At 42.3% G+C, this 21,897-nt stretch overlaps 2 protein-coding genes across 5 annotated transcripts in view; one reads left to right on the top strand and one right to left on the bottom strand.

Moving 5' to 3' along the window:
- zgc:77752 (uncharacterized protein LOC393862 homolog) overlaps nt 1-21,897 on the bottom strand; it is a 411,733-nt gene that overhangs the window by 97,876 nt on the left and 291,960 nt on the right. The gene's annotated exons all lie outside the window — the stretch shown is intronic.
- srgap1a (SLIT-ROBO Rho GTPase activating protein 1a) overlaps nt 1-21,897 on the top strand; it is a 97,440-nt gene that overhangs the window by 72,476 nt on the left and 3,067 nt on the right. For 2 of the 4 annotated variants that reach the window (XM_022202302.2, XM_022202310.2), the window contains exons 13-21: nt 220-280; nt 1,058-1,135; nt 2,388-2,522; nt 6,209-6,314; nt 6,497-6,721; nt 9,215-9,294; nt 15,063-15,243; nt 17,594-17,731; nt 21,098-21,470. In XM_022202302.2, coding sequence (XP_022057994.2) covers nt 220-280; nt 1,058-1,135; nt 2,388-2,522; nt 6,209-6,314; nt 6,497-6,721; nt 9,215-9,294; nt 15,063-15,243; nt 17,594-17,731; nt 21,098-21,470 — 1,377 coding nt within the window. Of the gene's footprint in view, nt 1-219; nt 281-1,057; nt 1,136-2,387; nt 2,523-6,208; nt 6,315-6,496; nt 6,722-9,214; nt 9,295-15,062; nt 15,244-17,593; nt 17,732-21,097; nt 21,547-21,897 lie in introns of all 4 variants that reach the window. The other 2 variants (XM_022202326.2, XM_022202318.2) reach the window with 2 other exon arrangements.

The raw sequence follows: 21,897 nt of genomic DNA, 5'->3' as shown, positions 1-21,897 counted from the left end.
AAATCTTAAAATTATTTTTAAAAAGGTTATTTTTACAAATGATAACTCAACAGAATGTCAATTTTCTGTGTTTATGTACAGAAAAACAAGGTATATTTGTAAAAATATCATGTCAATTATGAGAAATTCGGTATTGGTCAGGCTCTAGCTTGTATGCATGTACCATAAGGGCAAAGTATACGTGATCTGATGTGGCTTTTGTTTACTTCGCATTCACAGGACTCTGGACAAGCTATCCCCCGCGTGGTTGAAAGCTGTATTCGCTACATAAATTTGTATGGTGAGTCAGCTGTCGCCACTTCAATTAAACAATCCTTAACTGATCACCGTTATATGTGTACATATTCTGTTATTATATATATTAAGCGCAAGCCTTTTCATTTTTGTCTCTATCTGGGTTTGGTTAAAGCACCATTTCAGCAGTTTTCCAGGCGCTCGTTGTTTGGGCGTGTTTGTAGCGTTTCATCTCTGCTCCACTTCAGTCGCTGTTCTGGGAAACTGCAGATGCCATCCTGTTTACAGTGATGCAGCCTTTTCCAGACTGCTTCCCAAACACACTGGGAGATGAATGACTTGGCCTCGCACGAGTGATGACTTTGAATTTTACTTTTTTTTAAGCTAGATTGAAAAAGATTTTTGTGACAGAAGCGGGAGCTTAGGGTTTGCAGGGTCGTCGGCTGCATCTTATCAGGCAGCCAACCGATGACGTTCAGAGAGACGCCTAAAAGGAGGCAAACGGCAACTAATTACGCTCCGTCCCGACTTTTGACCTCTCCCCTTATTAAGTCCTAATCCCAGCTGGAAGACACTTCAGTAAAGCTTGATTGCGGTCTCCCGGACTCATTATTATCTTTAATTAGCAAAGCGAAGGGGCTTAACGAGCAGGATGTGCCTTTTAGGTTCAATGAAAGAAGCTTTATTTGCTGAGCGAAGGAATTATTTCTTTCTATATATGATCATGAGGGTGGACTTCTGAGCATGTGGAGTACGTCTTTGCTTTTCTTTGCCTCTTGATTATTCTTCTTCCTCACCCTCTTTCCTTCTTTTCTTTGTACAGGTCTCCAACATCAAGGAATATTTCGTGTATCTGGATCCCAGCTGGAAGTCAATGATATCAAGAACTCATTTGAGAGAGGTACAAGAATCTATAAGAGGGGTGTCAAACTCATTTTAGTTCAGGTTCCACGTTCTGCCCAATTTGATCTCTAGTGGACCGGACCAATAAAATCACAACATAATAACCTCTAAATAACCACAACTCCAAATCTTTCCTTTGTTTTAGTGCAAAAATGTTCACATTTAAGGAGTTATCTTTTTACAAAACATCATGAACAATCTCAAATTTCTGAAGAAAAATAAATTCAATTTCAACAACATTCAGCCTCAGTTTATCATTTACACATTAAAACTTCCAGATCAGAGAGTGTCTACAAGGACACACAACATTTAGTGGCAGCTATCTGGAACTGAATGATATAGTATTTTACTTTATGATCAAAATGACAAAAAACGACAAAAAAACAAGACAAAATATTACAAAAACGAGACACAAAATGACCAAAAATGAGACAAACGGCAAAACGAAACAAAAAAGAGACAAACAATTTGACAAAAAAGTTAGAAAGCGACAAAAAATGGGCAAATGACAAAAAAGATAAAAAACAACCAAAACAAAACAAAATATTGCAAAAACGAGACACAAAATGACCAAAAATGAGACAAACGGCAAAACGAACAAAGAAAAAAAACAAAAAATTTGACAAAAAAAGTTAGAAAGTGACAAAAAACGGTCAAGCGAAAAAAAGGAGACAAAAAATTACATAAATGACACAAATGAGACAAGAAAAATGTCAAAAGCGGGACACAAATAGACAACACAAGCGAGACAAAAAAAACACAAAACAACAAAAACAAAATAGCAAAAGTCAGAAAAAAAGACAAAATATTTCAGAAATGAAACTCGAAATGACAAAAGAACAATGTAGTATTTTACTTTATGATGAAAAGAACTTGTCATGGTCTAGAAATTATTTTAAATTTGTGGTTTTACAAATGTACAAGTTGCAGTTAATGTCTTCTTTGTAATTTTTACACTTTACAAAGTGGTTCTGCATGCTGGATTGGACCCTCTGGAGGGCCGGTTTTGGCCCGCCGGCCGCATGTTTGGCACCCCTGATCTATTAGATAACTTTAGAAACTACACATCATTAACTAGAACACTGTATTATAAATATGTTATCAGATCCAAATATCTGGTACAATTAGGAACTAATTATCATGCTTTATGTTGTTAGCCAGCAGGCTTTTTGAGGTGTTGACCAGGTGTGTTTTCTGTCCTGCACATTTTTATTTCAATAAACTGATCTGTTGACATTTCTGTGTTTTAGGGAACGACCCGCTGACAGATGATGAGAATAATCATGACATCAACTCAGTGGCTGGTGTTCTCAAGCTGTACTTCCGGGGTCTGGAGAATCCTCTGTTCCCTAAAGAGAGGTTCAACGATCTGCTCTCATGCATCAGTAAGAGCACATTTTGGCACAGAACCAGGGCTCTTATTCTGAGTGCATTTCTTTGTTGTTTATTATGACATAACAAGCCATTTTCTTTTTGATTTCTTCATTTTTTTTTTAAAGCTTTTCTCTTTTTTTTGGCACTCAAAAGGCACAGTTATCTAACTTACATGGATTTAGATACTCGTGTGTTTCAAACGCTTCCTGGCAAATTGACCCTCCGAAGCCCGAGCAGTTTCTGGGTGTTTTTTCCTGCTGACACATTTTTACCGACTCTCAGATCATTTTTCACTGCAATATAAAGTTGTAAGGAAACGACACATCCATGGCTAAAAGCTAGAGAGAACTCAAAAATGTCTTTCTCGCTGTGTGACACGGTTATACCGGCATAAATCATGTAAAAGAGAAAACAAAACTTGAATTCTTTTGATTATTTATTTTACAAAAGTTGAAAAAACCTGGAACGAACCTGTAAAACTTTGTGTTGTTAAAATACTGACTACATGCTACAGATGTTTAGCTTTTTTTTTTAGTTGCTTCCAAGCTTTTCTCCTATCAGCTTTGTGTGGCCACTGCCTGCAGTTCAACCTAAACAAAAAGTCCCAGAACTTTCGTGGCGATACTGTTGGTCGCAGCTGCATCACTTTTGGCTTCATAGTTTTGCACAGAGGGAACACAGAATTTTTACTGAATCTGGTTTGTTCAAACTAAAATTGCAAAATCAGTTTCTGACTCTGATAAAATGTGTGATTTTGGTTCCTTTTTCAGAACGATTGCGGGTTTTGGGGTTCTCAGGGTTAACTCAAACATATTTCAGTTCCGAAATAAGTTTCCCCAAACTGTGTCTGGTGTTTTAAAGCTCGTGTCTGGAGTTTGAATCGCAGCGTCTCCCAAAACACTGTTGGTCCCTCCCTCTGATTTCGCCCCTTTATTTGTGCACGCGCGCAGTACATGAGAGAAGTGCCCGGAGTGCTGCAGCATCTTGCCTGTTTTGCTGTTTTCCCCTCTTCTACATTTAGTACATTTAGTAAATAATAAAGGAATTACGTTAGAATGCTGTATTGAGTCTAACTTGTCCTAATACCAAAATAACATGAATCTGCTAGGACGAACGAGTAAAGTTTCAATATGTGATTACACTCGTGTATCCCTCTGGATGACGTTGTTTATCAAACTTTGTACATTTACGCGTGTATATGTGTTACATTGTTTATTTATTTCTATCTAGAGTTCAGAATTGCATGACTCCTCTGATGAAGAGTATGTCCCAGACGCCCCAACATCTTCCTCCAGAGGTCGGGCATCTAAACGAAGCCGTCAGGCGGGCTATGGAGGCCGTGGTCGGGGAGCGACGCGAGCACCCCGAGCCAAAAAACGTCCTGCAGTCTCTTGGCCTGACAAGCCGTGGGATTGGTAACTTTTCTGGAAGTTGCTGATCCCTGATGCTCTCTCCTCCACAAGCAAAACAAATGTGCGTGCGGTTGCGTAGTGCGTAGCTCGCCCACCTCTGCATGGGCTTGCTTGCTGTGCGCGTAACCGTTGATTGACAGCATGACAAAGCTGAAGCTCGAACTTGATTGGTCGGCAGCGACCGGCGCTTTTTGGAATAACATGGGGGTCTATGAGAGGAAGGCGGAGCTCAGGAATAAATTTTCATATCGCGTCATACTAACATTATATTATAGTATCGAACTAGACTAACACATTTAAGCTTTGTTAAACAATGATACATAAATTGAAAACAAACGGAAACTCCGGACAGCAGCTTTAAGCTGCTGCTTTTAACGCATTTTTCCTTTGCCCTGTACCGTGGTTTATTATTGGCCCTGATAAAGAAAGTATTCACTGTGTGATGCGTATCACACATTCTGATGGACTGACTGTACCTCGTTGCTGTGTGTGCAGGCGGCAGAATAAACCTGGTTATCTCCCACTGTCTCCATCCTCACACTATGGACCACAACATTGTTCTCTTTTGTTATGGTCGGGAAAACACTGAAGCCATACACATTCTGTATTTGTATTTGGGACATTTGCAATTTTTTGGATATTGTTTGTTTTTATTTGTGGTTAAAGCTGGTGTTCAGTCTTGTTTGAGCAATTTCCTGATTTCACTGGAGCCCGTTTATAGTCACCAGTTAAACTTCGTATCCCCTCGAGGCGAGCGGTATAATTAACCGTCTCTCGTGTTACGTCAGCACATTTGCTTGTGTTTTTGACACTCACTGTGGATACTACTGTGTGGTATTTGGTTGAACACTGAGAGGGATATTATTTGTCATAGAAGGCACAAAGCTGGCCACAGAGCTCTGGTGGAATGTTAAATGTCCACAGCGCTGGACTGAATGTGCAGCGGGGTCCTCACAAGAATAATCACATTGTCACTTTGACTGTGAGTCAGTTCACAGATCAGTCGGCTCTTTGTGTGGATTTTCCTGATCTTTTAAGGCAATACATGGGGGGCTTTCAAGCTCTGTTAAAGAACAATTGGATATGCACAGAGTCACTTGGGCACAGCGTGTGTGTGTGTGTGTGTTTTATATCCATGCAGGCTTTTGTGTACTACTGAGTGTGCAAAGTGTGTCTGTGCATGTTTCCTGGGTGTACCTTTCCACTTTTGTGCTGGATGAGTGATGGGGATTCCCTGTTTACATTCCGCAGCTCAACATGCCAGTGATTGCAGTGTGTGCTGAGCGCCCGGCAGGCTCCATATTAAAAACCCTTACTCCATATGGAGCAGCTCAGACCAGCTACGAGATCACTTTTCTATTTAACAGCTCTCGGTTGACCGTTTTTTTTCCCCCCTTCGCCGCAGCAGCGTGTTGCGGTTGTGCTATCTTTCATTTTGGGATTTGCAGCAGCGATGCTTTGTGCTCACACAAGCGTTTGGAGGTGATGTATAAACCTCCGTTGAAGTAGATCCTGAAATAGTTCCTCGCAGAATCCTAGTTAGGTATTCATGAAAAATGAAATGCATCACAAGAATCCCAGAAGCCCAAATCCCAGATGGCACAGAGTGGCTGGAGGGTGACACGGCTATTTTTAGCAGCCATGCAGAGCCCCAACTTAGCCAAGTAAAACAGGCTGCTTCAGGTGGAACAGTGGAGCTGATAAAGCACAATAACAGAAACATGTTTTGTCTGCATATATAATTATAGCATAACAAACAACAAAAATCCTTTAATGATGTTTGCTTCTCTTTTTGCTGGTGATGTCGGCCTGAAAATGGAACGTGGAGGTTTCAGAGATGCTGTTTTTATTTAGAGCAGAAGAAGCTACTCGGTGTCCTTGCTGTCAGGTGCTTATGAAGAGCACCAGCTTCCTTCTCTTCTTCCTCTTCCTCTGTAGTGTCAGAAGAATATAAGTCAAGATCAGGCATCAATACGTTTCCTGTACGCTCATACACAAACACACACTTTGGTAAATCTTTGCTGCTCTTCCACCGACTTCAAATAAATCTAATTGGCTCAGCTCAACTATTTATATACTGATGAAGCAACAAATACCATCAAATAGTTTCCAAAATGTAAGTTTGTAAGACAGAAGTCGCCCCAGATGTCTACTCCCAGAACTGAAATAAAGCGATTGTTGTTGTTTTTTTTTTAAAATTTAACAATAATGTGCTTTTCTGTTGCAGCATTTTACTTTGTTAACATCATACTTTCTGTGTCCTTTTTCTTTTTTCGCTGCTGCAGGAATAGAAAACCTGTATGAGAGAGCGCTGTACATCCGGAAGATCCTCCTGACCATTCCCAGATCAGTCCTCATCGTGATGCGCTACCTCTTTGCCTTCCTCAACCAGTAAGTTTACAGTTACTAACTAGTAAATCCAGCCTCGTCATGTAAGTATTACCCCCTTTAATGAGATGTAACTCCCAGTAATGAGCGTGTACTGCTGTTAGTCATGACTTATCACAAATACTGCGCTTACCATTCCTTTCTCACCCATGTTCTCCTTCCTCTATCTTTCCCTGCCTCTCCAGTCTGTCCCAGTACAGTGATGAGAACATGATGGACCCGTACAACCTGGCCATATGTTTCGGCCCCACGCTGATGCCCACACCAGACAGCCAGGACCAGGTTTCCTGCCAGGCGCACGTCAACGAGATCATCAAGACCATCATCATCCACCATGAGACCATCTTTCCTGATGCCAAAGAGCTGGATGGGCCCATCTATGAGAAGTGCATGGCAGGTGGAGACTACTGGTGAGAAATCAGAAAGCATATCAACACGTTACTGTACAAAGTATAGAATGAAGCATTGGCCCATTAGATGATGTTGGATGTAAATTTTATTTAATATTTACTTAAATTAACTCAAGCATGTTATGCAACAACTTTTTTGTTGCTTAATACAAAAAGAAAACTGACATAGTTTTCATTTTGCAGTACTAATCTACATGAGAATATTCACACAGCAGTTTGCATGTATGTGTACAGCGAATGAAGAACATGCGAGAAACACTGAAAAGGAAATTTGAAACAAAACAGCAGTTGCATGAAAATATTTCGTCCACGGAAAGGGTGATGTTGAGGTACTCGTGCTGTACAGCTGTTATTTGTTGGACCTTTTAAATCAACACAAAGCTCTGTATTATGAGTGCAAAGACAGATCTGAACGCCCTCCAAAGCAAAAAACTGCACTCATTATAGTACAAAAAAAGTCCACTTTTTGAACTACTTTTTTATTTTCTATGCAGGTGTACTCCTCCTATAAAATCACCTTAATCATTCTAGAATGATGAATTCTTTCCAATTAGTTAGTCAAGTCATCTGGTGAAATTTCTGGTAAATTGTCATATTGCAGAAAATGTACACTGACGGTCATTAAAAACTTTAAGACCATATTTTTCAACATAATTTTTTATTTTGAAGCCTGAAACTGGATTTTCTTCATATGAATCATTTGTTTAGCATATTGGCATACAGAAACAAAAATCTAAAGTTTCAAGAATGATTTCAAAATAAAGAATTTCACAAAAGAAAACGGCACCTGCCAAACACAAAGTCACAACAGTCAATACCGAGTATGGCCTCCATTTGCTTGGATGCAGGCAGCAATCCGTCGGCGCATGCTTTGGACCAGGCTTCTGATTGTGGGTTGGGAACAGTCCATACGCCTGGATACATCACTGTAGCTCAAAGCGGCCTCCACCATACCCAGTGCCCGGAGACGTTGTTCATGTGATAGACGCGGCATGATGCTGTTCACTGGACTAACAATGGTGGCCTTTTTTGGGCCTTTATGTAGGCCTTCAAAACCCATTCTCACATTGTGCAGATACTCACTGAGTATTGCTTGGTGTGTGTTTGGTTCACTTTTGCAAAGTGACCAACCCATGTGCAATGAATCATGACAAAATGACAACTCATCATTATCTCAACTACCAGGGCACTAGATCATCAGTAAATCCACAATGAATAATTACAACCCCCCTACAAGTAGAATTCTGCGTACATTTCTACCTCAAAGTTTCTATTGACTGTCAGTATATATTCCAGAAAAACAAATGTGGCAATGCCAATTTTTTCCTCAAATCGTGCAGCACTGCTAGTTACTAGACTACACTGTTGTGACAGTCTGAGGGTCAAGTTGTAGGTTTTCTAGTAAAAAAAGTGAAAAATGTTTAGTTGAAGTCACTTCATGCAGCTACACTGAGATTTCCTGAACGAGATGCAGGTTTGAAAGTCTGACAGATGGCAGTGGTTTTCTCATTCCTGTGAATGGAACTAAGGCACGCTGCCAAACCTCTTTCATTAGAGTCTCACTAAACATGGCGGTATGCGTTTGTCAGTGGAGCTGATAGGAGGAACTATATGTGCCAATTAGGCATCTGTGGTTAAAGAACATGACAGGGTGGTGAATGTTTCAGTGCAGACTTTTACATGGTGGATTTTCTAGGCGAGACAGGCTGAAACAATCACTTTAATTACTTCGATCACAGCAGGAGTGAAACAGAAGGAGGTCACCTGGCAGGGAGGGGATGATTAGTTGAAATGCACCACATTCTGGAGTCAAACAGGTCAAACTTGAGGCTCCTTGCCAGCTCCACATCTGTAGGCAGAGCTTATCACTTGTTTCTCCCTGTCTTTATCCTTCTTTGTTTCTTCTTTTCTATGCCCCCACATCACCACAGGCTGACAGGGATTTATCCTGGGCTTGAGCTAATCACTCGTCTCAGCACGGCCGTGTCCCCCCGGCAAGGCATAGAAGCCCTGGGGAGATTTGTTGTCTTGGCTGCCTCCCTGTCTTACAGAAGAGGAGGTGGCTGCTGACATGTTAGCATGGGAGGAGACACTGAGTTCCAGCCAGGGGTAATCTGTGGGGATATGTGTGGCATTACTGCCAGCTCTCACAGCACGATGCCAAAACAAGACCATTTAGAAGAGGTCCAACCACAGATAGAGACTCTAAGCGTCTCACAGAATACCGATAATGACCGCTGTGTGAACCTCCCCTCTTATTTATTGAAAAAACCTCCTTTCCCTCTTGTCATCTTCACTGAAATAACTTTCTGTTTTCATCTAAATTAAGGAGTGAGATATTTTCTGACCAGCGTCTTTTCTTAGGAGAACGAACAATAGCAAAAACTGCACAACAGGCGTTTCTTTTTTGTGTTCTGGAGCTCTGCCTTGACTCTTGACCCCTGATCGCTGCTGTAGCTGTGACCCTGATGGTTTGCATGTTGTCCCCCACAGTGAGAGCCCCTACAGTGAGCATGGAGCCCTGGAGGAGGTGGACAATGAGGGAGGGACTGAGACCCACACCAGCGAGGACGGTGAGTAACTCTGCAATCAGCTATTCATGCATATCACACAGTATATGTACCCACCAGAGCGTGCTGCAAACATTAACACTTGAATGAAACTTTATCATCACCCAACAACACGTCCTTTCACACCTAAACTTTGCACTGCACCGTCCATATGCTCTTTCCAAATTTAGGCTTTCCCCCCATCTGTGGTGTTTGGAGGGTTAAAGCCAGTTCTCTGCAGCTCACGGTGGCTAATCCTGCCTTTCAGCCCCTTAAATGTATTAACCTTGAAGGGCCAAGGAGCTGGGCTCTGAGTGATGGACAGCCATTCATATTCTAATGCTTCTGCTTCTGCCCCTTGGGACCTCAGGACACCTCCACATTCTCATTTTTACAAATTCCATGGTGGTCTGCACCCACTGGACCCCTTGGGAGAGAAATCTTGTTTCTTTAAAGGTCCCAGCCTCGGATGAAATTTTTCCAATTCCCTTGATTTTTTTTTTCTTCACTCCCTTGTGAAATATCAAGGTTATAGTAATTTGTAAAAGAATAGCAAATGTATGGCGTGTGTGTAAAAAGTGCCTAACAGATTTTAGTAGCATTTTGAAAAACGATACCATCTGTGTTTTCTCTGCCTTTAATTATATTTCCATATGTCCAAGAGAAAATAGAAAGAAAAAATACACTCGGCTCATGTATTCACCAGAGGGTATTGTAGATTTACCTCAGACGTGGTGGGATGGGCTCGGCTTGTGTGATCATACATATGGTCCTTTGTTCGCATGAAACCAATACTGGTTGGTCGAGTCCAAATCAAATATGTTGAGGCCAGAAGATCAGACGGGGTCAGACGTTGCTGTTTAGCTTTCAGTGAAAAGCAGAAACAGACGATAAAACTAGCAGCTCTTTAAAAACTGTCCGCATCTGGTCACTGCTCTTTCAGACATGTTTTTTATTTTTAGAGTGGGCAAAAACATCATCGACCTATAGTTGAACCAAGTCTTCATTTCTTACCTTAGTAACAGACTTTCTTAAACCTGTTTCCATGGTGACAGCAGTTGCCCCAATCCTGTCTCCTTTTCACACCCAGTGACGAGAGCGTCATCAGTCTCCGTAGACAGGAGTTTGGAAGATGTGTTCTCTTCTCATGACATCAAGTGTTATTTTATTCTGCCTCCAAATTAAAACCATCATCTGAATGTCCTGCATAGCTAAAGGAGGTATCTAATTTGACAGGGGAACTTCTGCATATGAACATCCCTGCTGTAAAACACAGATGGCATCTATCAACTCAGAGTAATTAATAGAAGATCATGTTTTCTGGAAATCCTGAGCTCCCATAGTTGTTCCAAAAGCCTCCCTGAGCAGACTGGGAGGATCTCCTCACTGACTGAGTTCCTCCCTTTGGAGTCTTGAACTGTGGTCAAGTTATTGTCATCAGTTATTTTTAAATCCCAATGACCTCATTTGGATTTCAGACACAAAAGCAAATCTCTGTTTAGTTACCAGCGCTTGATTTCTGCAGACTGAAGCAGTTCCATTTTTTTCTCTCCCCTTTTATCGAGGATCAAAATGTGTTTAGTCCTCTTTGCCCACAGAGTAAATTAGTAGGAGACAGGCAGAGCGAGAATGAAAGGAGTAAAAGTCATGTCACGTCTAAGTAGCGGTCCAGGAATCTCAGCAGATGAATGTGGAGTGTCGTGGAGCTCGTTATCTCAGATAGATGATCTGGGCAGACCAGACTCACAGAAAGTAGAGGTACGTGATGTGTTGCTTTCGTTAGGTAGTGGTGGAAGAAATGAGGAGGAGGACAGTTGTGTGGATCGCTGATTATCCAGATATAGATAGCGTCTTTTATAAAGCCCAGCACGGTTCATTCCTGACACTGGTTACTGTTGCATCGGAGCCATAGAGCCAAGTGCTCAATTTTCTGAAAGATAAATTCCAGACAACCCTTGAAAACCCCAGACGCTCATTTAACAAAACATTCTGAGGGTGTCCGGATAAAAGAATAACCGCCTCTTTTTAGTAATCCAAGCAAAGATGAGAGTGGTACAACTACTTGTTCTGTTCGGACAGAATGAACTAAAACTGTGTTGTTTTCTTAAAATCTTTTGTGTTTTCATGCAAAATTTTCATTACGCTCATATTTCGCATGTTTTGGCATGGTTTCTGAAGGTTTGGAAAAAACTTCAAAACAGCAGTAGATTAACTGACTTCCATGTATATTTTATTTCTCTGCGACTCATATATAACATTAATACAAACTGGGGGTAGCCTGTAGTATTCAATTCAGTTCAAAAAAATTTATTTGTCCCCAAGGGGCAATTAAAAAGGGCATACAAGCAGCTTAAGAAGGACAACCAGGCAAGACATGCAATTGCACACAAAAAGACAAAACAACATTTAAAAAGACCACTTTTTGAGGAGCTGCAGTTTTTGGCACTGGCTTCACTTTTCAGCCTGAGAGGTTACAGCTTGGGTGAGACTTTATTAAACATCTAACATTCCTCCACTTGCTTTGTATCCTCGAAAGTATACAAGGGTGCTCCTCTACAGTTTTAGCCATGGATCAAGTGATGGCAATGTCAGCCTGCCTACCAGCCAGACTGAAATCTTAACAGTTAGATTTTTTACAGACATTCTCAGGATCCAGAGAATGAATCCTGCTTTAGAGATCTGATGATGTTTCTCTAACACCAGCAGCAAGTGAAAGTTTTCACGTATTACTAGCTTGGAAAATCCAATCTGAATCTCCATGTAATCTCCTATCTCCATGTTAGGAGATACAGGAGAGTCAGTTTGGCATTGGGCGAATTGAATCGCGTTTCCCTCCCGGTACAGTTTGGTACGACCAATCATAGCACAGGAGGCGGGAGTTAATGCTGCGTCATCTTCAGCGCCTGGATTACCCATAAAGATGATGCCGGAGGAGGAGGAAGGGGGCCACCGCCGTAAAACAAGGAGAGAGAGAGAGAGAGAGAGGAGGGAGGCAAAAGCGAATCTTTTCGTGGTCTCTTGGCGTTTTGGATGGCGTTAGTCGTTGCCTCTTTTCACTTGACGTTTCCGACGATGAGGAGGCAGTGGATGGCTCGTTACTTTCGGCTTCTTGCCATTGTGTGTACAGAGGGAAATCCCGTTCCAAACGTGTGAGTAAATTTAAGCAACTTTTACACATACGCACCGACTTGGTTTGGCTCCGATTTAAAGTTATTCCTAACACCGCTAATCGTTCGGAAGGAGTCTTTTGTTGCGTAGCCTTTTCAAAAATAAGTGTTGTACTTGAGAGCACCCCATGTATTCGCAGATTTTTGTGACAAAAACGGCAGTAATCGTTCACCGCGACGCTTTCTCGGCTGCATGCCATTGTTGTTTGGACTACATGGACTTCAAGGTCGATTTGTTTGTGCGTCACATCCGTGTTACGCTGATTGGTTCTTTCTCGTTCAAGCTGCGTTCGTTAGCCCCTCCTTTTTGAAATCGTCTCGTATCATCGCAATGCCAGACTGCCTTTATTTGTATTTATATTAATACATAAATAAAGTCAGTCTGGATTTTCCAGGCAAACGTATTACATGAAATTTGGTACTCTGAGAATACTTATTTTACTGTCATTCGCATTATGAAGCCTACAAACAATATTTCCAATATGTAAGTATAAAATCAAATACATGTAACACTGCTGGCATTCCCATCAGTCTCAGCTGTTCATACAAGTGTCCTTCTAATTATTTCTTCCCCAAACCAGCTGATTAAGGCAACAATAATGTTAATACAAGACAGTCAAAAAAATGGGACTGTGAGATATTAAACCTTGTACCAGACTAGCAGTAGCTGTAACACATGACACATGGACCAAAGCTGTCATGCGGTGAGATTAACGGTCTGTTTTTTAGAGTGGCACTTCTCGCCCACCATCAATAGATTGACGTCGTATCTGCTGGTAAATTCACCCCGAGGTCAGAGGTGAACTAACTGGTGCATTGATTTTATATCGCTTTGCAGGAATGCATCAGGATGTCCTTGTTGTGAAGCGCCCCAGCAGGCATACTGTACATATTGGATTGCACATGCTAAAGGGAAATGCATTTTACAGAGCAGAAAAGGTCATCCTTTTTCCCCATAAAGAGCCACATTTAACCCGCTTTCATATTCTTGATTCCACCAGTTCGGCTTGGAGCAGCAAGCACATGAGATTATTATTTGTTTCAGAAAAATAAAAGGGTGGATTGAAAAGAAGAAGGATTTTATACCTTTCTTTTGTTTTATCGATCCTAACTGCATCTCACACCAGGCTTCTGGTGCCCTATTTCTTTGTATGAACAGTGATGTAGAGCAGCATCCACACCGACTGCGCTCCACTGGCTTGTGTAAGACATCTGACAGTTGGTATCTCTTACACCACAGGCCTCCAACTCTCACAGTTCAACATTTCTTTAACTCCAGCTTCACTGTTGGCGTGTGTGTATATGTGTGTGTGTGCAACCTCGGGTGGTTGGGTCTGAAGCGATTCTTACTTATAATTGTAAAACATGACAGAGGAGATTCTTTCCCACACTGAAATTTGAGTTTCTGCTGCTTGCAGCTGCAGCCGTGTCACTGCGGTGCTAATGTGTGTGTGTGCCTTGGATAAACATTTGCAGATGGATGGATATGTAGAAGTGGATGAATGAGATAATAAAAATAGAGGGAGGAAGAGAAATCCCCTGCACCGATTAGGGTGCCGTCAGGTTTATTAACAGCCTTGTCTGCTGTAGTGCAGCCCAATTAATTCAGACAGTCAATTCCTGCTTGTCACATTTCATTGGAGCCACGTCACATCCACCCTGTCAATCCTGACAAGCCACTGATGCAAGGAAGGTGGCAAGTTAAAGGTGGAAAAAGGCAGAATAAAAATAGATGAGGTTGAAAGAAATGCAGAAGCCTCCACTCTGCTCAGAACCACGGTGTGTTTATTTTCTCACACGGACGCTCATCTGGAAATTACTCAAGAAAGATGCATCATGTTGGCTTGACACAGCCGAGACAAGTTTCAGCCGTTCACTCTGTTCCCTCCTCACCGCTTTGTATGGAGAACCTGTGTTAGGGTGAGCCTGCATCTGTCCAGGGACCCCCTGTCTGACTTGAAGTGAGAAAGTGAGTTGGGAGGAGGGCAGAGGTAGGAGTGAGGGAGGAATAAAGAAGCTATTTTTAGACTCTTGTTGCTGTAGTGCATGCATTATAGCTGGGAGACGTGTACCTTTGGAATAGCAGAGTCAACTGTAGCTGCAAATGTTTTCTACGGATTCAGATACGACTACAGATGAGTGGAAATAATAATTGTTCCGGCTAGTGTTGGATAGGATCGTCCTGCATAACTTTTTCTGGTCTTTTCCATGTTCATTTTGTTGTCAATCCAGTCTAATGATCTGTACAGTGACTGACATGCCCCTTAGTCACATAGATTTCTTCTCAAAAGCTTCTATAAATACCCTGCTAAAGCCCCTGAGGGCCTGTTGTGGCCTTGGCCTGGTGCTGTAGAGCTGGGTTACTATTGACTAAAACTGAAATAACCAGCTGGCTTAGCACACTTGAACTCCACGTGCACTAACTCTGCATTCACGTGTCCAGACATGCCAGTATCAGACTGTCCTGCATCGTGGCCAACATACAATCCAAATTTGGACTTCCTAAGGCTACAATACTCGTAATTGTCATTAGAAATGTCTGCACGTGCGATAATAGCCCTCTCTACTTGATGTCTTTGCCCCGTCTGACATACCTGACCTGTCTAATCCCTTTTCTGTTGACAGAGGGTGAACCTATCGAAGCCATTGCCAAGTTTGACTACGTTGGGCGCTCGTCTCGAGAGTTGTCCTTCAAAAAGGGCGCCTCCCTGCTGCTGTATCAGCGAGCGTCTGAGGACTGGTGGGAGGGACGGCACAACGGCATCGACGGCCTGGTGCCACATCAGTACATCGTAGTCCAAGACATGTGAGTGTCTTAAAGTGTACACATGTATATACATTTAAAACATCAAGGCTCAATGAAAGTATATTAGATTTATGCACAAAGAGAACTTATCTTGATGTATCGTAAACATTTCATTCTGATATTAGATGTTTGCTCTTGTTTCAAATGAAAGCAGAAGCGCTGCATCATGCACAGAGCTCGTATACACAGTGAATACTAACTAGTCAGATCACCTCTAATGACCTCACCTCTTACTGTGGGCTGTGATTCTTTCACATTTTTACTCAATGTGGTCTCATTGCAGTATAAAATTCTGCTCCTCTGTCAAAGCACAATAATGACTAGAACCAGAGAGAACTCAAAAACATACAGAACTTTGCAGTATATTAAAGACATATTGCCACAAATTATATAAAATGAGAAAATTAAATCAGAATTTCTTGTATTAATATATAAGGAATTCTATAATATTTTTTTACAGAAAAAACAGAATCAACACACATTATTGAGATGTTAGCAATACAGTGGAAAAAAATACTTGTAGACATTTTACTGCTTACATTTTAGTTTTTTTCGTACTTGTCCCCTGCTCTGTGAAACATACCTGCAGTTTTGCGCACTTTGGCAGAAAAAAATCGGAATTTTTTTGTTTATTTGCAGAATCTAGTCAGACCAAACCTCTTTTTTGTGAAAGTTTTAAGCAAGATGTAAAACCGAAAAATTTTGATGAAATTTCACAATATTACGCTTGGTTTGGTTCCATTTTTTGATAGAACAGAACATCACAGATGAGTAGTTCAAGGACTCTCAGAAAGTTTCAACTGTATGATGTCATTTTGGGGCTTTTTTTAAAAGATAACGTACCTTTCTGTGAGTTTACCTTGAGAACATTGATCCCACTTTCTGTGTGATCGGTAAATATTAATCTAATGCTTGAAGCAGGTTAACTTACCAGACTGGAGAGAAGCTAATTATTTTTAAGCATCTAAGCTTTAGTAAATACATTTTTGAAAACAGTATGACAGAAGCATGATTCATGAGCAATATATGCATTTCTAAATGTATGATTGTGGTACAGGAAACATTACTCTCTGCTTCCTCAGTTAATTTTCCTCGGGCTACCAAACTGCTAGCAGCTCCTCTCAGAGCTTGAGAGCTGATATTCCGGGGATGATATCCCTGTGGGTTAAACAACACACTTGTCCTTGTTGACTTTGCTCTCCATGAGAGGCTGCGGGCCTTCAGTTGACTGTGGGGTCGTGCGTAGAGGACCTTCAGCCTCATTTGTCTCGCCGGCCGATGTCCTCCCCGCTCAGCTGTGGAGCTATCTCCGTCTCCAGGGTCCTTAACCAGCCCTTCTGTCACTGTCTCGTGCTCTCAGCACTAACAAGCATACACTTTGCCCCAGCAACTGTTGGTGCCTAATGGACTGGATTCACCGTCTCGTTAGGACTGGAACAGAATCACTCCAATCACTTAGTAGCTGGCTGACAAAATGGCCATTTAGAATGCCTTCTCACTCTTTCCTCTTGTCTTTGCCCCTATCAATGATTCACAAGGAGGGGCCCTGCTGATGGGGTGTCTTCTTAGTTAATGAAAGAGCAGGAGAATTTACAGCTGTACGGGTTGTCCCCGAGCGTAGTAACATCCTGCTCTCTATTTAAACAGGGCAGGCTGAGGAGTGTAGGAGAACGCAGGGTTGTGGTCTGTGTCTGTCCCCATAAAAGAGCCCAGAATAAAACATCTCCAGAGAAGTCTGAGAGACCAACTAAGCACAAGATGTCTCCTCTCAGGATTGGGCTGTCGGGGTGTTCAAACATTCTTGTGTCTGTAGATTTTTACTGCTGGCTCTGCTCTGGAGAAGCGCTTGGCTTTGCTCTGTCTCTGAGCGCATCATGTGGATACACTAAATAAGTGACTGAGTTTTTTACCACCTAATACACATCATCTGAGGCAGCAGTGCAGTTCAGTAGCTCTGATTACTGCCACCTGACAGGCACCAACTGTACTCAGTATCCAGTCACATATCTCACTGAAACCCGTACAGCTGGCTTGTGTGTGTGAGTATTAGTGTGTGTATTAGTGTGTGTGTGCATGTTACCGCCACGGTGCATCACCAGAATACTGAGTGTCTCGAGACCATGACTCATCCGACTCTCTGGACCTTGGTGGGGGTCGGTAAAGAGGGATGCATGCTGACTCACAGGAAATGGATATCAAATACTGTTATCGAAGAACGGTGCAAATATGAAAGATTGACTGATTTGCTGATTTTTCTTTTCCTCTCTCTCCTCTCTCTCTCTGTCGGTTTGTCTGTCATTTCCCTCTTGTTCTTTTCACATCTCAATGTCACACCGTCTCTGTGTCCCAGAGATGACAACTTCTCAGACACTCTGAGTCAGAAGGCTGACAGCGAGGCCAGCAGCGGCCACGCTGGAGATGATAAATGCTCAGGGAAAGACATCGGCTCGCCCACCGACACCAGGATCTCTGAGGCCTACATCACCAGGTAGGTTTCTACTCTGAACATAACGCTGTGGTATATTGGACTGCGATGTTGAAATCATCAATGTTTGAACAAAGAACCACAAAAGGGTAGTTATTTCTTGTCTAAAAACTTGCAGTTACTGACATGAAAATCCGCCAAGGATTTTCCCAAAGTTCATAAAGGTTCTTGTCGTGTTTTAATATAATAGCCAGTTCAGTAAAAATGTCAGTATTTATACTGCATTCAAAAGTGCAGAAAGACTTTCAGAGACATTTTTCTGAAGTAAACAAGCATCCCACTGGGTTAATTACTTCCCGTCTTCCTCACACCACAGTGACCGATGCACAGTATGACCAGAACACGTCCTTATCCAATAAGAGGCTGCTAATGCAATAACCTCTGATAGTCAAGCAGCACGCCTGCAACAACTTGACTGTTGCATCACCCAAGGTGCTTAAATAGCTTCAAGTGTGCACAAGACTACACAGAGACTCAGACACGTGAAAAGTGAACAAACTTTCTGTTTTCTATAAAGAGATTTCATATGCCGCTGAAAATAATTCCGATTTTTTCAACTTTTCACTTCAAAGACAGCAGTTTGATAGCATCTCTTTGGTTTGTCTGTGAAGTGAACGGGACTGAAGGATTTAGGGAAGCGCCTGCGATCAATCTTCAGTGCTACACATGCTGCCGCCTCCTGTTCTGTGTCCTCGGCTCACCTCTCTCAACCTAATTGTCACCTGACTCAACTTCACCCACTCTGTTTTACCCCCGGCGACCAGACAGCTCCTGTTGTGAAGTATGAGTATTAAATAGCCGTTTTAATAATGCACACGGAGGAATGGCACACGTGGAGAAGACACACGCATATCCAATCACACTTGAGTCTTTTTGGCAGCATCTGCTGGTTGCGTGCCAGCATTTCACCATTTCATCTCCTGCTCCTCTCTTCATCGCTGCATTTCTGCTGGTGGAATAAGCGACCTTGAAACGTCTGTTACCGGCTGCTGCCAAACATATGAACAGAATGCTTTTTTTACTTGCTCTCCCTCATGTTGATGATTCATACCAGCGGCAATATTTACACCACTGCCGGTACTGGTATGTGAATGAAGTGTCTGAATGAATCATGCTTTTAACGTCAGCCTTAATGAACCTGCTCAGAGTCCCCAAACAGCCGTCTGCTTCCTGTCACCGGCCCCCAGGTGATCGCCCACCTCTCTTTTTCGTTTTTTTTTTCCCTGTCTACCCCTCACTCGCTTTCTGCTCTTCCATTCAGACAATCCTCACAAGTGTTGAATCATTTATACCCTGTGCTTTATTTAGATATTTTCCTCTCCTGGTGTCCTCAATCAACAACACACTCACAAGACTGACCTCTAGAAGAGTTTGTAGCCGTAGCGAGTGTCAGCAAACAAGATGGTTATATTAGAGTGGAAAAGATGCACATGGATGTGATCATAACAAGAGTTCCCATTGGTCTGTTTCCTGTTTGGATAAACTTGTAGAATGGCTTGTGATTTATTTTCCGTTATCGGCTGAAGCAATAATCGGTAAAGTCTGATCTGTCGGTGTGGTTCCAGCTTGTAGAATTAGTGCCTGTTGTGGTACACTCTGTGCCACAGGGAGGTGGAGTTATGAATGCAGACTGCTCCACCTGCAGTTTAAGAGGGCTTCCTGCAGTTGTTTACTATTCAAGATTTCCACTGCAGTCAGAAAAAAAAAATGTATTTCTCACCAGGCAGCCTGCACCAGTCCATCCCTGACTCTTCATCCTTCAGTGTCTGGACTCATCATCAGGAAGGTTTCACTGTGCACATTAATGATATATTACATTTAGACATTTTTCAGCACTGTGAGATTGTGTGGGGTTCCAGACTATTACATAATCAAATGTACGTTTGGATTAAAGTAAGACTTTCCGGTTCGTGTACATCAGTAGTTTTCTGTGATGAAATGATTCCACCGGGGAGACTCCAGCGCTGTGGCTTCACAGGAAGAGCTGATATTACATTCTCTTCATATCCATACTCATTATTGCTTTTTTGTTTAGCACAGTGATGAAGCTGCTTGTAAACCCTAACGATAATAGCTGAGACAGCATTCATTAGGCAAAGGTAAACTCTCCAACTGAAGCCATTTGTCTGGGAGAAGTGATTAAAGGATGAGTAATTCACTTCTTGTTTTTAGTCACGGAGAACCAGCAGCACAGACAGAAGACTAATTATTTTAGTTAATCTGACATATATCAGCTCACAAATACTGATTTAGCATCTCAAAGTGTCGCCATTTCAGAAAATGTACCAAAATGATGAAAGTTTTCATCCAAATACCAGAGAAATTTCTTTTAAACTTCTGAACTATCTTATCAAATTCTCTAGTTTAAATTCTATTTTATCACTAGCAGTCACACTCAAATATTTTTTTAGTCATCTTGCTGCTGGACTGCAAGTGACGATAGCATCTTTGATTAAACATTACAGCTCTTGACTCAGGCTACTGTACTGCTACTAGTCATACATATGCAGAGCCTGTTAGAGCCACACTGAGGAGGATGCTTTGCTCTATTGGCCTTTTATGGAGCAACGGTGATGCTTGAAGGCAGTAGATGTTACTGTGGAGGAGCAGCATGTAGAATCCAAATGCATATATATATATATATATATATATATATATATATATATATATATATATAAAAATCAACTACAATATGAGGTAACATGCATCTTATGTGGCACACGTACACGCTGTCTCTCTGTGTTGCTAATGTGTGCATGTCAGATTAGGTGTTTGCTGTGTTCTGGTCCAGGTTCAGATAGAGGACAGGCTCACTGCTGGGGCAGCTGCAGCTTCTCCCAGAGAGCATGTTTTGGTGCTCTGACGAACCACAGGCCTTCCTCGTCTGGCTGATGGCCAGGTCCGCTGTACCCGCCCTCCAGAATAAAGGCGCTGATCAGGGTTCCTTTCACAATAATATTTGATTTCGTTAAGTTCGTTAAGTTGATCCAGTTGCTAAATAGTTGAAATGTTTAACTCAATGTTTGAGTGCGAGTTAAGTGTTAAAATGGTTGATATATACAACTTGTATCTACCTCATTGCCATATTGTACCTACTTATTCATTTGTATTTGCACTAGTATGTTACGGAGTTGCGATTTTTGTCTTCTTTTCCTTTTCTTTCTTTTTATTTTATTCATACATTATTTGCTCTACATTTGTATATATATTTATCCCTATTTCTTTATTACATCATTGTTGCACTGCCGGTTCTACGTACATTTTAAATTGCCCCCTGGGGAAAAATAAAGTTTCCTGAATCTGAATCTTAGAAAGGATGTTTTTATTTTCTAACTGTTGTTTTTTCTCTGTCCCACCCTGATATCACAGCAGGCACAGAAAAAGAACAGACCCACCGTCTCGGCGGCCCCCTGCCCGCCCCAGCGACGTCCACTGCATGGTCCACACCTCCCAGCAGGGTCACAGCGGACATGGTGGGACCCCAGAGATGGGCTCCCCAGTTCTAGGCCACTTCAGCCCCCGGGACATGCTGAGAAGCCGCAACCACTTACCGATGGACAGCCCTGAGCGACGGCGCCGCACGGGCCACGGCAGTCTCACTAACATCAGCCGCCACGAGTCCCTAAAGAAGCTGGAAAGCCCCCCGATCCGCCGCTCCACCTCCTCGGGCCAGTACACGGGCTTTACCGACGGCCATCACCACCACGGCGGCAAGCCCCTGGACCCGGAGACCATCGCACAGGTCAGCGCGGGACGAGCGGCGACCCGACCGCAGCTCCCTCCACCATCAAAGCCCTGCCCTGCCCTGTAAAAACATAGTCAGTCCCTGTCTTCTGCTTCCTCTGGCTGCAACTGTGTCTGTGTGCTAAATACACGCAAAAAGACTAGCTTCACAGGCAGACAGCAGGGAGCATAGCTCAACACAGGGACTCGTCACAGTATATTTACTGATGTCTTGCTTATAAGCTTCCAAAAATTTATCAGAAAATGTAAAGCAGAAAGTCTGACTGGGTTTAGTTTGTGCTCAAGCAGACTTCAGTTTCTGCATTCATCTGATTTCTTTCTACAACTCTTCCATACATATGAACAGGGGAGCCATAGCTTTCATCTGCATAGAGCCTCGGTTAGAAAGCAGAGGTTACAGAGAGCACTTTAAACTGTGCTGGGCT

The sequence above is a fragment of the Acanthochromis polyacanthus genome, chromosome 8 (genome assembly GCF_021347895.1).
Source record: "Acanthochromis polyacanthus isolate Apoly-LR-REF ecotype Palm Island chromosome 8, KAUST_Apoly_ChrSc, whole genome shotgun sequence".
Lineage (NCBI taxonomy): Eukaryota > Metazoa > Chordata > Actinopteri > Pomacentridae > Acanthochromis > Acanthochromis polyacanthus.
The sequence above is the reverse complement of the archived record's forward strand: the minus strand, read 5'-3'. Positions and strand labels throughout refer to the sequence as shown.